The sequence below is a fragment of the Macrotis lagotis genome, chromosome 3 (assembly GCF_037893015.1).
Source record: "Macrotis lagotis isolate mMagLag1 chromosome 3, bilby.v1.9.chrom.fasta, whole genome shotgun sequence".
Classification (NCBI taxonomy): Eukaryota; Metazoa; Chordata; class Mammalia; order Peramelemorphia; family Peramelidae; genus Macrotis; species Macrotis lagotis.
The window spans coordinates 145,829,942-145,845,273 of NC_133660.1; the positions used below are offsets into that span (position 1 = coordinate 145,829,942).

Genomic DNA, 15,332 nt, shown 5'->3' on the forward strand with positions numbered 1-15,332 from the left:
AGGAAGACCCACTACATTATGTGAAACCATGGGAAAAGCTGAAATGTGGCTGATTCGAACATATTGGGATTTTGAATTTCCTCGTCCATACTTGCCAAATTTTGAGTTTGTTGGAGGACTTCACTGCAAACCTGCCAAGCCTCTTCCCAAGGTAAACCTATCATTGGTTTTCCAAATTTAGTCTCCTACAAAGATGTCCTAAGATAACAAGTATTTCTTAACTACCTACTGTGTGTTAAAAGCTCTACAAATACTTCATTTTATCCTCACAACAACTCTGGGATTTATTCCTATTTTACAGTGGAGGAAATTAAAGATGACTTGCCCAGGGTCACACACCTAGCAAAGTCTGAGGTCAGGTTTAACTCTGGACCCAGCACTACCAGAAGTCTCAAGGGCAATAGACCAGAGCAAAAGCATTGATCTAGTTCTTCTTTTGTCATGACCCCACTGTATACCTTCAGGCATATACCTTTTCTTTGTACTGTATATGCATTGCATTTAAGGAGACATTGAAAATAAAGTTTAATTCTTTCCTTATCCTAAAAAAAAATAGAGGAGGGAAATTTTGGGATTCTAAATGTGTCTAATGTGGACAGGTATAATGTTTTGCTTGCTTTTTTCATAACAAAGGTTCTAAAGGATTTATGTGTAGTTGAGAAGCAGAAGATTTTATCAGAATTAGGATTTTTTAAAAAAAGCAATAAAATAAGTGCAACAGTCAAGTTTTGAATAAATCATTCAAATCATTCACCCTGTTTAAACTGTGATGAGATATTATGATCTGATACATTTAAATTATCCTCATTTAAACTAAATGATAAGATGCTATACTCTGACACATTTATCAGGTTGTTCATTAAGTGTGAACAAGTGCCAGGCCCCTTCCCAGGTTAAAAAAAACAACAGTAGAAACAACACCTGGTATTTATAATGCATCTATATATGTCAGACACTGTGCTAAAAGCTTTATAAACTTCTTTACAAAGCTTCATTCTTCTTTTTGTGATCCTCACAACACTCCTGGAAGGTAGGTGCTATCATTATTCCCATTTTATAGATGAGAGAAGTGAGGCAGACAGGGTTTAAGTGATTTGCCATACAGGTCACACAGGTCACATAGGTCACAAAGCTAGTAAGTGTCTGAGACTGGATTTGAAAGTAGGTCTTCCTGATGTTAGCCCCTTTTGTTCTACCCATGACACTACCTATTTTGATTAGGTCAGAGACTTAAGTCACACCATCTGAGTCCTCTATATAATAGAAAATTAGTTCAAAAACCAAGACTTGAATAATGGTAGAGAGGAAAAAGAATCTATTTTCTCTTCCACCTCCATTCCATCTGAGAAGTAATCTCTTAAAGAGAAAGAGAATGACCTTTTTTTGGGTAGAGAAGTACTTTGTGGGCCTCAGAGGGATCCCCAGTACTGGTGATATCAGGGTTACATTGAGAGTCAAGGACAGGCTGAAATGAAGTCTGGAACATCAGACTGAGGCCAGATTGTGAAAGTCTTTGAATGTCAAAATACAAAGCTTTCCTTTTATTTTAGAGGAATGAAGAAGCCACTTCTTAAACAGGGAGATAACATAGGCAACCTCTCACTTCCTCTTGTGGAAAATGAATTAGAGAGGAGAAAGCCTTAAAAAGGGAACATCAATTGCAGTACTTAAGGTAGGAAATGATAAGGACTTTGAGAGGAGAGAAAGGGACAGATAACAGAGTTGATGAGACTTGGCAACTAATTGAATATGGGTGGTTGAGGGACAAAGAGAAATCAAGGAAAAAGGGAAGTCATTCAAAGCAATATATGTACCAACCAACTTATTTTTTTAAAAAAAAGTACAAATAGTGGGAAAAAATGGAGGTAATATAAAAGTACAGCATATGCATGTAAAGACACAATCAGAAGTGCCAAAATCAAGAATGAGTTGAAGTTACCAAAATTCTCTAAGTTACCAAAAAAGAGATTTATATATATTGGAGAAACAAAGAGAATACAGAGAGAGATGGAACTACTTCTTGAAGTAGAAAGGACAATGATGACCAACCAAAGAGAGAAGACAATTGTTTAGTTTTAAATTTGCTCCTATTTTCTCTGCCAAGAAGAATGATCTCTGAACTTTTTAAAAGCACAATGCAAATGTAAGCAATCGGAGATTGTAAGAATAGAGATGATGAAGCAAATGATTTACCCAGGGTAACATGGCTAGGAAATATCAAAGGCAAGAACTTAAGTTGAAATCTTAACTCTTTATATGGCTATTCCTACTATATTCTTTTTACCATGTCATCTTGAAATGAAAGTAACTATAACTAGTTTTGAACTCACCTGTGAGAAATCTTCTCCATGATCCTAACAATATTTGTGTGACTTTGCTACTCACTTTGCTACTCTGGTCTTTTGACCTTATCTGAGGTAAAATTACATACTGTATGTGTATATATATATATATATATATATATATATATATATATATATACATATAGAATGGGTATGCATAGAATATATTCAAAGGTAAATTATTTTAAATGTAATCCAAACTAGAGAGAGCAAACAGAAAGTTAATATCCTAATCACCAGTAACATTTAACTACTGGCTACTTTGTATATCTAAAGAATGCAAACAGTGAAACTATAGAGCAAAATCATTTTATGAATCACAAGTGAACTTCAGTCTCCCTCCTTTTAAAGAAGAGTTCTTTAATTTTTTAAAAGCTGTTTATAAGTTAACAAAAATATATTTTCTCTTCCACCTCCATTCTACTATAAAAAGAAAAGAAAAACAATTTCCTTGTAACAAATATACATAGTTAAAATATGGAAATATGTGTAACCTGATTGGGCTTGTATAATGTATATCAGATTACTTGCTATCTCACAGCTGGGGGAAAGAAAGATGGGAGGGAGAAAACTTTACAAAAAAATGTTGAAAACTATCTTTAAATATAAGTGGGAAACAAATATATAAGTAGTATTCATAGTTAAGTAAACAAATTTTCACTTTGGCCTTGTTCAAAAACCATATTTTTCAATGTATACTCAGAGTCCATCATCTCAGTAGTAGGAGGTTGATAGCATGTTTAATTAAGCACTGGTTCTCTGGAATCCTGATTGGTCTTTACATTGATTAGAATATTTTGTTTGTCTTTATAAAGTTATTGTTATACCATAGATTGCTTTCCTGATTCACTTTATTCTACATCAGTTCTTACAAGTCTTACTAAGTTCCCAAGATTTCTCTGAAATCACCCTCATCATTTCTTATAGAATCATCATTTCTTAAAGAACAATATTCGCTATATTAAAATACTTTAATTTATTCAACCATTCCCCGATTGATGAATATTCCCTTTAGTTTTTAGTTCTTTGCACAAAATAGCTGTAGAACAGGAGTTTTAACTTCTTTCGGTGTCATACATCCTTTTGGCAATCTGGTGAAGACAATATATCCCTTCTCAGAATAATGTTTTTAAATATATAAGATAAAAATATATCAAGTTTCAAAAAACCAATTTTACTGAAATAGTTATTAGCTTAGTGTTATGGGATATGCCAATAATCTCTTCCATAGGGAAAGTTGAAATTGAGCAGGCCATTTAAGTTTAGTAGTTTTTGATATCCATATTAAGTCTGATACCAATATACCAGTGCCACCAGGCTGCCCAAGGGAGGGCAAATTGGCACTGATTAAAAACCAAGAATGTCAACTCTCCATGCCCATCAGTACTGTGACTGACCTATTAGCAGTCATTGTACTTTTAGCCTGAGCAAGATAGGGCAAATTAGTCTGTCTATAGTGTTATCAAAATATATCTTTAAAAAGTTCAGAAACCCTAGATTAAATCCACTCCTTTATAGTCCCATCTTGTTCTTAATTCTGTTGTGACTGTTCTTTAAAGGTTACAGTTTAGTCATCAGTTAGTTACTATGTGGACGTGCTAATGCATACATTAGCTTCAAGATCCAGTTCAAGTATTACCTCTCCATGAAGTATGTACAAATTCCCTCTAACCAGAAATAATTTCTCCCTTAGATTTCTGATAGCATTTTGAATATAACTATCCTTTTTATTTACATACTTTACTTTGTATTTGAGTTTGGGGAACTGTCTTATCTCCTTAGTGAGTTGAGAGCAGGGGACATTAATTTTTTAATAATAATAGCTAATGTTTGTATAGCACTATACAAATACTACTTAAATTTATCCTCACAACAAACCTGTAAAGTAAAATCCTACAGGTTAGGAAACTGAAGCAAACAGAGGTTAAGAAGCTTGTCCAGGGTCACACAGCTAAAAAGTGGCTGAAACTGCATTTGAATTCAGAGCTTCCTGACTCCAGGTTCCTTGTACCACCAAGTTTCCCTCTTAGAGAAAGGAAGCTGGATAGCCATTTGGCTTATCTGATAGGATTCCTGTTCAGGTCTCTCCCTCCCATCTCTGAGCTTCCATGCATTCTGTCCCTAGAACCTCACACAGTGTTTCTAATGTGGTTTGATAATAATTCAAAAGGGCTAATCTTCAAAATAGCTGTAGATGCTCCCTTTTGCAAACAGCTTCTCTACACTTAAGGAGGCAGCCTTTGGTTGAGTTCCTGTGGCCCACAATAACCAAAGGTAGCCAAACTTCTGATGATAAACTTATCCAAATACAGACAAGTGTTTGAATGGCTTCATGAGTCTCTTATTTGAAGCCTTTTCAGCAAACTAGTATAGCTTGAAAATCAAGAGTTTAGGTATCAAAGAAGGACTTTAGTGAGTATGCTTAGTACAGATTTGTTAATTCATAAATGTTTCTTAGCTTGATTGGCTTGAATTGATTGTTTTTATTTTTTAATGCTGTTGTTTTTCCAGCTGCTAGCTGATAAATCTCTTCTTTACAGGAAATGGAAACTTTTGTCCAGAGCTCCGGGGACCATGGTATTGTTGTATTTTCTCTTGGGTCAATGGTCAAAAACCTAACTGATGAAAAGAGTAACTTGATTGCTGCAGCACTTGCCCAGATTCCACAGAAGGTGAGAAAAAGGAGACAAACCTCTTCTTGTGTCTTGGTCTATTTGAAATTATGAAAGAGGGGCTGTTTAGCAAGATTTTCTAAAAAAATTCATGGAGAATCTTATAATTGAGCTTACTTCTAGAATATTAAGGTTGCAAATATTTTCTTAAATATTAAACCTTAGGAAAGTAGGGTGGGGCATATAATTATTTATCAAATTGAGCTCCTCTGCTGTTGAAAAGAATTATTAATGGGTTAAAAATAGGAACTAAATCTCTATAGCTGATTTAGAGTATTTATCACCTTCTAATCTGAGCTGAATTTTCTCCAAGCATCTTGGTCTATTTTTAGCTCATAGAATCTAGAAACATATGTGCTGACACCAGAATCCCTGAGTGTTATGATAATTTCCTCTCCAGGAAGTTGTTATTATTGTCCTTCCTTCTCAAAGGGAATCATGATACCATGATGCCATGACAAGCAAATAAATTATATTTAAGTTGGGGAGAGCTGTTGAAAAGCTATCAACCTTACTTTCTTGGGATTGATCATATAGATAATCAATTCAACATTTCACTGTCAAAATGTACCATGTGTTTTTTTCCATAAATATTACTTCATTGATATCCTTTAGTTTCCATATCATTTTTTTAGTTTTTTGCAAGGCCAATGGGGTTAAGTGGCTTGCCCAAGGCCATGCAGCTAGGTACTTATTGAGTGTCCAAGACCAGATTTGAACTCAGGTACTCCTGACTCCAGGGCCGGTGCTTTATCCACTATGCCACCTAGCCACCCCCTCCATATCATTTTATTCCCATATCTTTCCCTTCTCTTTTTCTCAATCATGTCCCTTGCAGCAATGATTAAAAAAAGAAAAAGTGGTTCAGCAAAATCACTCAACACATCAGGTATATCTCACATAATATATCTATGTCTCTATCTCTATTTCTATCTATTTCTGAAAGTTGTATAGACCTTCAAATAAAAACATGAATTTGAGAAAGTAAACAACATAGTCTGAAAAGAAAAACAACTTTATCAATAGGGAGCTGGTGAAGCATTAGAATGCTTCACCAGCTCCCTATTGCATCTAAGATAAAACATAACTTCTTCAGACTTAGACTCAGCATTTAACAATGTCCACAATGTAGTTCCCACTTACTTTTTACAGCATGACTTTATACTGGCCATTGAGAATTTTGACCTTTTTAGATTTCCATTATAATTTGACTGAATGGGAAACTGCTGAATAGACTACTTATATATTTCAATTTTACCAAATATAATTCTTACCTCTATATAGTAGAGAACTAAATAAATCTTAATGAATAAAAACAAGGTGATGTTGAATGAGGAACAGTTGATTGTGTACCTTGAAAGCTTAGGATAAAGAGGCTGGATTTGATAGTCTGATTCCATTGACATGAAACCTATAAAGGGCAGTAACTAACATAAATCTGATTCACATTATATATTCTCTAAGTTTAACTACCTTCTACCTAGCCTTTCTTTCTAGATTCTTTTATTATTTTTTGTTTTGGTAAGGCAGTGGGGTTAGCTGACTTGCCTAAGGTCACACAGCTAGGTAATTATTAAATATCTGAGTTCAGATTTGAACTCAGGTCCTCCTGAGTCCAGGGCCAGTGCTCTATCTACTGCACCACCTAGCTGCCCCTAAATTCCTTCTTTTTATGGTCAGTCCCTGGAGGTAGTCTGATAGGCAGAAATAGTAGGAAGGAGGCAGTATGTTAGGGAAGAGACCTGGATTCTGATTCAAATTACCTTGGTTTGAATTGTGTCTCTATCATTTAATGTATGAGTGATCTTAAGAACATAGGCCTCGTTTTCTTCTTCTGCAAAAATGAGACAATTTGACTAGATGATCTCTAAGATTCTTTCTAGATTTAAAATTCTACAATCTTATTACATAGCTAAACCTTCATTTTGTCTGATCCCATAGGATAGGAATAAGATACAAAAAAGACAGATGGATGTTTAAAGTAAGATTTTTTTTTTTAGTTATTAGAGATATCCTAGATTGGAATGAATTGTCTTAGAGGGTAGTAGGTTGAAGAATCAGAGTTCTTTAAACAAAGGTGGGTTGATATTGTCAGGTATATTGAAAAGAAGACAGACTTAGGCAAAAATTGAAATATATATATATATATATAAATAATTGTCCTAAAATTTCCCTTGCTCAGAATGCTTCACCAGCTCCCTATTGCATCTAATATAAAACATAGCCTCTTCAGACTTAGACTCAGCATTTAACAATGTCCCTTCTAAATCTGAGATTTTAGAACTCTGTGATTCCTTTTGACACTAGAAAAATAATTCTGAAACTGGCTGACAACTAAATTTGGATAGTGATCTTATTCTTTTTACAAAGAATGAATTTCAGTCCAATATTTCCCACTGCAGTAGATAGTACAGGTATTAACTCCATTTCATAAAATGATAAAATGACTCAGTATTGAGTCATACAACTAGGGCCAGAGATAGCATTTGACTAACTAGAGTTTAACTTTCTTTTCTTTGCATCACATTGTATCTCTATATTTTTCATGTTTCCAGTTTATCCCTCTTCAATTTATCCATACAGCTACCAAAATAATAGTCTTAAAGCACATTATTGATCGTGCTCAAAATTCTTGATGAGTTCCCTATTGTCTCTAAGATAAAAATATCAATTCCTTAGTCTGGCATTTAAAATTGTTCATGATTTAGCTCCAAATTGCTTTTCCACATTTCCTTCCACCTAAATTTCAATCAAACTGAACTTTTAGCTTTTCTCTGAACTTGAAATTCTGTCTTTTCACTTCATATTTTAAACAAGTCATTTCCTGTGCCTTTTCACCATTTCCTTTTTGAATCCTTATCTTCTTTAAAAGCTCAGTTCAGGGGCAGCTAGGTGGCACAGTGGATAGAGCACTGGCCCTGGAGTCAGGAGTACCTGAGTTCAAATCCCATCTCAGGCACTTAATAATTACCTAGCTTCCTGGCCTTGGGCAAGCCACTTAACCCCATTGCCATGCAAAAGCCTAAAAGAAATACATATAAGATAATATTGTTATTTAATGCTTTAAAGTATCACATACTTTCCCTGGGTTTCATTTTCTTCAGTTATAAAAATGAGAGGTTGAACTAGATTCTTATTAAGGTCCTTCTGATTTTAGAGTTTTATGATTCTACTCACATTACAATTTTTTCTTTCGTTTTTAAAAGGTGCTTTGGAGATACAAAGGAAAGAAGCCAGCTACATTAGGTCCAAATACCAGAACCTATGACTGGATTCCCCAGAATGATCTTCTTGGTGAGACTATGAATTAGAAATATTGAATTTTTTGAAAATTTTATGCAAAATTAAATCATATCTTCTTGGTTCTCCTCCATAAGAGAGAGAAAGAGAATGAGAAATAGAGATTGAAAGAAAGAAAGAGACTGACAGAAATGTCACGTTACAAAGTTGTCCATCTGTTTACAAATCTCCTCACTGTCAGTCCTGGAACATTCTTCTAAGTCAAGTATTGGTGAAAATTCTCTGTGCCAAGAAAACAGTTTATTTTATGAAGTATTTCTAATTAAGGTGATGCAAGAGATTTGGAAACAGGGAGATCTAGGTTCAGATTTGGTTTCTGACACATATTAATTTTGTATCTCAGGACTGGTGCCACTGCTATGAGCCTCAAACAACTCTATAACTAAGCAATAAAAAAGATCATCATTTCCTTTCTGGAAACAATTCCTACAATAAGAAATTATAGGTCTTCGATATTATATGTAGGTTAATTCAAGAACAGTGCATTGTTTTAAGAGATTATGAAAAAATCTTGAATGGATTAAGTTATACATTCATTCTTTTTGTTTTGTTTTTTTGCAAGGCAAACGGGGTTAAGTGGCTTGCCCAAGGCCACACAGCTAGGTAATTAGTAAGTGTCTGAGGCTGGATTTGAACCCAGGTACTCCTGACTCCAGGGCCGGTGCTTTATCCACTGCGCCACCTAGCTGCCCCTACATTCATTCTTGATCAAAGTTATCAGTGACTCCTAAAAAGACCATGGCATGGTAAAGAACTGAAATCATTGATCTGGCTAGCAGAAGATATCAAATTAAAATAGATAGTTATGAAGCTCAGTTTGCCTTTTCCAGATGTTTCCTTCCTTTAATTCTTTAAGGAGGAAAAGATTCTCCAAACTGAAAACAGATAACTTAGTTGATAATAATTCTAGTGAATTTACTGAATTATTAAACCATCAATAGAACTGTTGCTAATCTAATGCTCTACTACACTAAAGGCAGTATGATAGCATAAAGAGCATGATGAATTTGGAATTAAGAGATCTAAATTCAAATCCTGGCTTCTTATGTACTAGATTTCTACCTTTGTAAGTCATTTAAGTTTTGGGTCCCATCTTCCTCATTTGTAAAATGAAAGAGAACTGGAAAAAATGCATTCTGAGATCCTTTCCAGTTCTAAATCTGTTACTGTTTGGACAGATCAAAGTGGTAGAATATTTTGGAAAAGAATTAAAGGCCTTTTAACTTGTTTTTTTAATATTTGTTAACCATAATTAATATAACTGGTTCCCTTTGTAATCTTCTAATTGATATTTCATGCTTTTAAAAACATTACTCCAATAAGGGGACATAGATTTAATTGGATTGTCAAAGTGATCCATGACACAAAAAAGATTAAGAACCTCTGTAATGGAAGGTTCAATTCCTTCTAGAAAAATTACTCTAAGGATTAAGTCTGTGGGTTCTTTCAGTATTTTCAGTCATCTCAAATTGAGTGGAGAGGGCAAGCAAGAAATAAAGTATGAGAAATTCACAATAAAAAGAGTGAGGAAAAACAACTGATAAAGTCTCAACTTGGTTACTTAGTTTTGAGAAGATAACTAAGAATTGAATTAAATGAGAGAAAACTGAAAATGATTTGCTTTATGTGTTCTTTTTGTGATAAAAGAAATAGAGGGAAGTGGGTTTCCACAAATCCATAAAAAGGAATTGTTGGGGTCCCCCTGAAAAAGGTCTCTATTCTCTGATTCTCTCTGTATACATTTTTTAAACATTAATTAAATGGTGCAATAGAAGTTTTTTTTTCAAGTTCACTTTCAGTTCCTTTTCTTATCCCTCATAACTGGAGCCAGAGATAGACATGTAGATATTAGTTCATATTCTTTTCTAACATATCCAAAATTCCAAGGGATCCCATTATATATCAATTTGTTACAGTAATATCACTGCCTCACTTCCTTCTTCAATTTCTAAATCCATTGTAATTTACTTACAGTGATCTTTTTTCCTTCCATTTGCTCCTAGGTCACCCCAAAACCAAGGCTTTTATCACACATGGTGGAACTAATGGAATCTATGAAGCTATTTATCATGGAATTCCCATGATTGGTGTGCCCATGTTTGCTGATCAGCCTGATAATATTGCTCACATGAAGGCCAAGGGAGCAGCTGTTGAGGTAGACTTTAATGCAATGACAACTGAAGATATGCTTAATGCTCTGAAGACAGTCATCAACAACCCCTCGTGAGTATCATAACTCACTTTCTTACCATTGATAATCTCAGCTACCAGTACTGCAAACTGATTTAGTGAAACACATACTAGATTTGAAATCAAAGAACCATTTGAATCCTGGCAGAATGCCAGACCTGAAGTCAGGAAGACTTATCTTTATGAGTTCAAATCTAGCCTCAGACACTTCAAATCTAGCCTCAGACACTTATTAGCCCTGTGACACTGGGCAAGTCACTTTACCCCTTTTACCATAGTTTCCTCATCTGTAAAATGAGCTGGAGCCAAGGAAATGGAAAACCACTTCAGTATCTTTGCCAAGAAAACCACAAATGGAGTTACAATGAGTTAGATATAACTGAAATGACTGAACAGCAATCTATATTACATTGGGGGAAATCATTTCACTCTCTTAAGAGGTTGAATTGGATGGCCTCCAAGATTTGGGGAGAGGGGGCTAAATTTATGATCCAATAATCCTCTCAAATGTCACATGTACTTTTTCTTTTCTTACTTTTTCTTCTGGTTTTTTTTTTGAGATGGTTTCCCTATCTTGTTCAGGTTACCCCATTACTAATTAACATGAAACTTTGACACCATCTATTTCCACTCTTGTTCAGTTCTTCCTTTCTTAAATGGCTTGGTGACTCCCTGTTCCCAAGGCCTTACCATGTTGATGCTTACCAATTCATGAAATCCCTAGACTGAGCTTTCTTCTGAATTTTTTATTTAAGCTCTTTAGACCTGCCACCCATGATCTTACTCTATGGACATGATTGGTTTTCTACTTGACTTCAGAGTTGCTAAATGCTGCCTTAAATTGGGTGAAATAGAAAAGAAATAAAAGAGGTCACATTTTCCTCTAATGTTTTATTGCATATATCTGATTGGCTTTAACCCTCTTATAGCTCAGAATTTCCCAGCTCAAATAATCCACCAGTCTAAGCCTCTCTCTAGTAGCAGATGCTCCAGGTTTGCCTGACATAAAAGAGTTTGTTTTCAATGATGTAATGAAAGGGAGTTATCACATTTGGGTACTTATTTTCTTCTACAATATGCCACTGAATCTCTCTTTAAGATACTTATAGAAAATTATACATAATATTCATTTAATAAGTGTTTGCTGAATAGAATTAATGAAAAATATTAGTGGGTCAAAAAATTTTTTTAAAGTACACTTTAGAACAAAGGTTTCCAAATGCAAAAGCTGTTTCAGTACTTCAGTGAATCCTTTACAAGTCAACTCACAACACCAACAACTTCTCAGCCTACTATTCATCTTTCCATATTTATCATCCACAAAGGCTCTATTCAACCTAATGGAAGATTTCTACTAGATCTTTTGACATTATGTAGTTACTAGTGTAGGGCTGAAGCTGTCCCTTTATTGTCCGGCCCTCTTAACTGTCATAATGGTTCCCATATGATAGGAAAAGGAGATTGTCCAGTTCTATGGCCATGATGATTTTTCACATTTGATTCATAAAATACATTCTTTAGGGAAAAAAATCATCAATAAACACTAAGAATCCTATTTTCTGTTTTGCAACATTTGATGAAAGAGAAGAGAATATATTCTTTCAGATTTTTAGACAAGAGGTTATATGGCTCAGTTCATTTCCCCTCTCTCTTTTTAATAAAGGTTAACTATGTGACAAGAAGCAGACAGGTTAGAAAACTCCAAATAGAACTGTCTTCTGAGTGACCTTTTTATAGAAATTCTAAGGGAAAAAATGTTTCTATTTCAGATACAAAGAAAATGCTATGAGATTATCAAGGATTCACCATGACCAACCCGTGAAACCCCTAGATCGAGCTGTCTTCTGGATTGAGTTTGTGATGCGTCACAAAGGTGCTAAGCACCTTAGACCTGCCGCCCATGACCTTACCTGGTACCAGTACCACTCCTTGGATGTGATTGGCTTCCTACTTGCCTGCGTGGCAACTGTTGTCTTCATAGTCACCAAATGCTGCTTGTTTTGCTGCCGGAAGTTGGGTAAAACAGGAAAGAAACAAAAGAGGGCATAATTTTTCTCTGATACCTAAGGCTAAGGATGGGAGGTTGAGGAGGTGAAGAAGGAGCCTGGAAGATCTTCACCTTAGTATAATTTAGTCTAGTTGTTATGAGATTTGAAACAAATTCTTTCTTTTTCCAATTCAACAATATTTAGATAGCTATTATTATGTGTAAAGCATTGTTCATTGGTCATGAAAGAAGTGCAAAGGCAAATAATGTAGTTCTTGTCCTTGATGAGTTTACAACCAATTTAGAAAGGTATGACAAATACACAAAATAAACAAAGTGGTAATTATAATATGATAAGAGACATAACAAAAGAAGCACTTTAAGAGTTTCTCCTTATCATTTTCTAGTTTGTGTTACTATAGATTTTGCAGGGAGATTAGGAAAAACATATTACCAAATCCACTGGAAAGTAACATTGAGATACAGCAGGAAAAAAAACAAAATTCAAATGTAATCATTCCTCAATCTTTCATTTGATTACTTGACTGCTTTCTTATGATCTCCTAGCTATCCCTTTTAATATCCACAATTATTATTTCACAACCCAGAATATAATTTCCAAGAGTCACTCAAGCACCTTTTAAACTTGATCTGCATGCAACTTGCCCCCAAAGATTTCTGATTTGTGTTTGATACTCTGCGACTGATAACTCATAGAATTGAACTCTACAACTAACTTCATTGAGTGACCGTGAGACTTCATGTCTCTAGGGTTGTTTCTTCATTTGCAAAATGAGAAAGGAGTGAAAGAGGTTTGACAAGGTGATTTCAAAGGTTCCTTCTAGCTCTAAAACTGGAACTGGTCCTAAGAGCCAGAGTTTGGTGCTGACACTTTGATTCAATAAGCATCTATAAAGTATGTCATATGTCAGGGCTGTGGAGACACAAAGTCACTCATGATTGAAATTTATTACTGAAAAGTAATTTGCATGATCAAAGTCCTCAAATTCAACTTAAAATGTTCATTTATTCTGTGATATCAGTATAAATGATCAAAGAGTCTAAACTCCATTTTGAAACTCAAAGGTCTGTTCTCTTTACAAATATTACTGAATCTGCACCTTCAATGATGGAAAAAAGGACCAGAATTTTAAACTCAGCACAGCCTTGATATTTATTTGGTTTGAGGATGCCCAGAATGCTGCAGAGATTTTTCTGGGTGCCTAAAGAAGCTTTGGGATTGTAAGGAGTTTATACCAAGACAGGGCACTTTGTCTTCCTTTTTCCATCAAACATTTCCTTGTAGTATGTGCCTTAACTTGAAAAATTCAAAATGACTCATGCCCACTTTCTATTAACCAAATTGCTATTCACATGAAGCCTCAAATATTCTTGAACTGTATTTGCCTTCTATGTGCATCAACAGTTTGGTTCAGCATTTTCCTGTTCAGAGCTCTTTTACCCAAATGAAAACCCTGACTTACATTTCAGAGGGAAAAAAAAAAGGAAGGTCAGTAAGTAGTAGAACTCCTTTTCTCCCCTCTTCTTTATTCCACATCACTCATATATGTTACCTCACTTTCCATCCTGGTCTCATAGAAGGTAAAGACCTTGAATTTCAGGGGAATAATTTAGGAGTAATTCTGTGCTTCCAAAAAAATTTTAAACTTCTCTATTTCAAGAGAGCCTCCATTCAAAATATTTCTAAGGTCAAAGAATACTCTTAGAATAATAAGTCACTGTAATACCTGTTAAGAAAAGATTACTAAAGAATTTCTTCTACATTTCATCTTGACTAGTAATACCTAAATGTAGAGCAAAGGAAAATTACTCCTATGCCTTAAGAACAAGAATTTCACAAAATACTTTTCTCAGGAAGACAGATCATCTCTAATTCATTAAAGGGACAAGTGTGGATATTTTAGAATAGTGAAAATAAAAAGGAATACAGGGGGAAAAGTTTTTGTTCACTAGTGGTATAAAATAAAATAGTAACTAAATAAAAATCTATGCGTCCCATGCATTTTTATTTTTAAAAAAAAATCATTTCTATTAATCAATCCTAGACTATAATCAAAGTAATAAATCTCTATGGGGAAGCATAGAAGTTAAACCATTACTGTCCTATCTAAACAACAATGCTAGGGTTTAGTACTCTGTAAACCCTGTCTTAAAAATAATGGCTTTTGCTAAAATTCTAGTCTAAACTTTTGACAGTTTTTTGTAGCTAAGTTAAATATTTTTAATTTTCCTTTAATTTTGAAAGATTAAAAAAAGGCATTTTATCTCATTGAAGATTCCAAAACATCATTCAGGCCATACCTGACCAGGAATCAAATATTCTGTTTTGTTTTGGGTCTTAAACTTTCAACTCATGAACAGATATTTATGTAATACTCCTTAGATTTTCTATCAATATGATGGTTGTTAATTAAGCAGTATGTTTGTAGGTCTTGGGACTATATATATATATATATATATATATATATATATACCCGTGATATTACTGTTGGAATTCTTATCATTGTAATATATAAATATCCCTAGAAGGAGTTTAAAATTCCTGCTCAAACTTAAGTGATACAATTTCAGAGAACGTGTCCTCTACTGACTTTGTTAAAAATTGTAAATCCCTACAAAATTTGCAAATTCATTTTTCAAAAGCATACTTAAAATTCATATGATTGTAGCACTGGTAATGTTAATTCTTGTACTTGACTGAAAATAGCAATATTTGACTAAAAATACTTTATATGCTGATTCTAGGTCTATATGCAGATAAACACTGTAAATTCATTTTCCAAAGATTTTTAAATAATAAAAATAATTGTGTTGTGTATA

General features: G+C 34.2%; 1 protein-coding gene across 6 annotated transcripts in view; it reads left to right on the top strand.

Moving 5' to 3' along the window:
* LOC141517876 (UDP-glucuronosyltransferase 2A2-like) overlaps positions 1-15,332 on the top strand; it is a 154,782-nt gene extending 139,450 nt beyond the window's left edge. For all 6 annotated transcript variants that reach the window (XM_074229313.1, XM_074229312.1, XM_074229310.1 and 3 more), the window contains 5 exons: positions 3-151; positions 4,883-5,014; positions 8,221-8,308; positions 10,318-10,537; positions 12,274-15,332. In XM_074229313.1, coding sequence (XP_074085414.1) covers positions 3-151; positions 4,883-5,014; positions 8,221-8,308; positions 10,318-10,537; positions 12,274-12,553 — 869 coding nt within the window. In that variant the 3' untranslated portion in view covers positions 12,554-15,332. The remainder of the gene's footprint in view (positions 1-2; positions 152-4,882; positions 5,015-8,220; positions 8,309-10,317; positions 10,538-12,273) is intronic.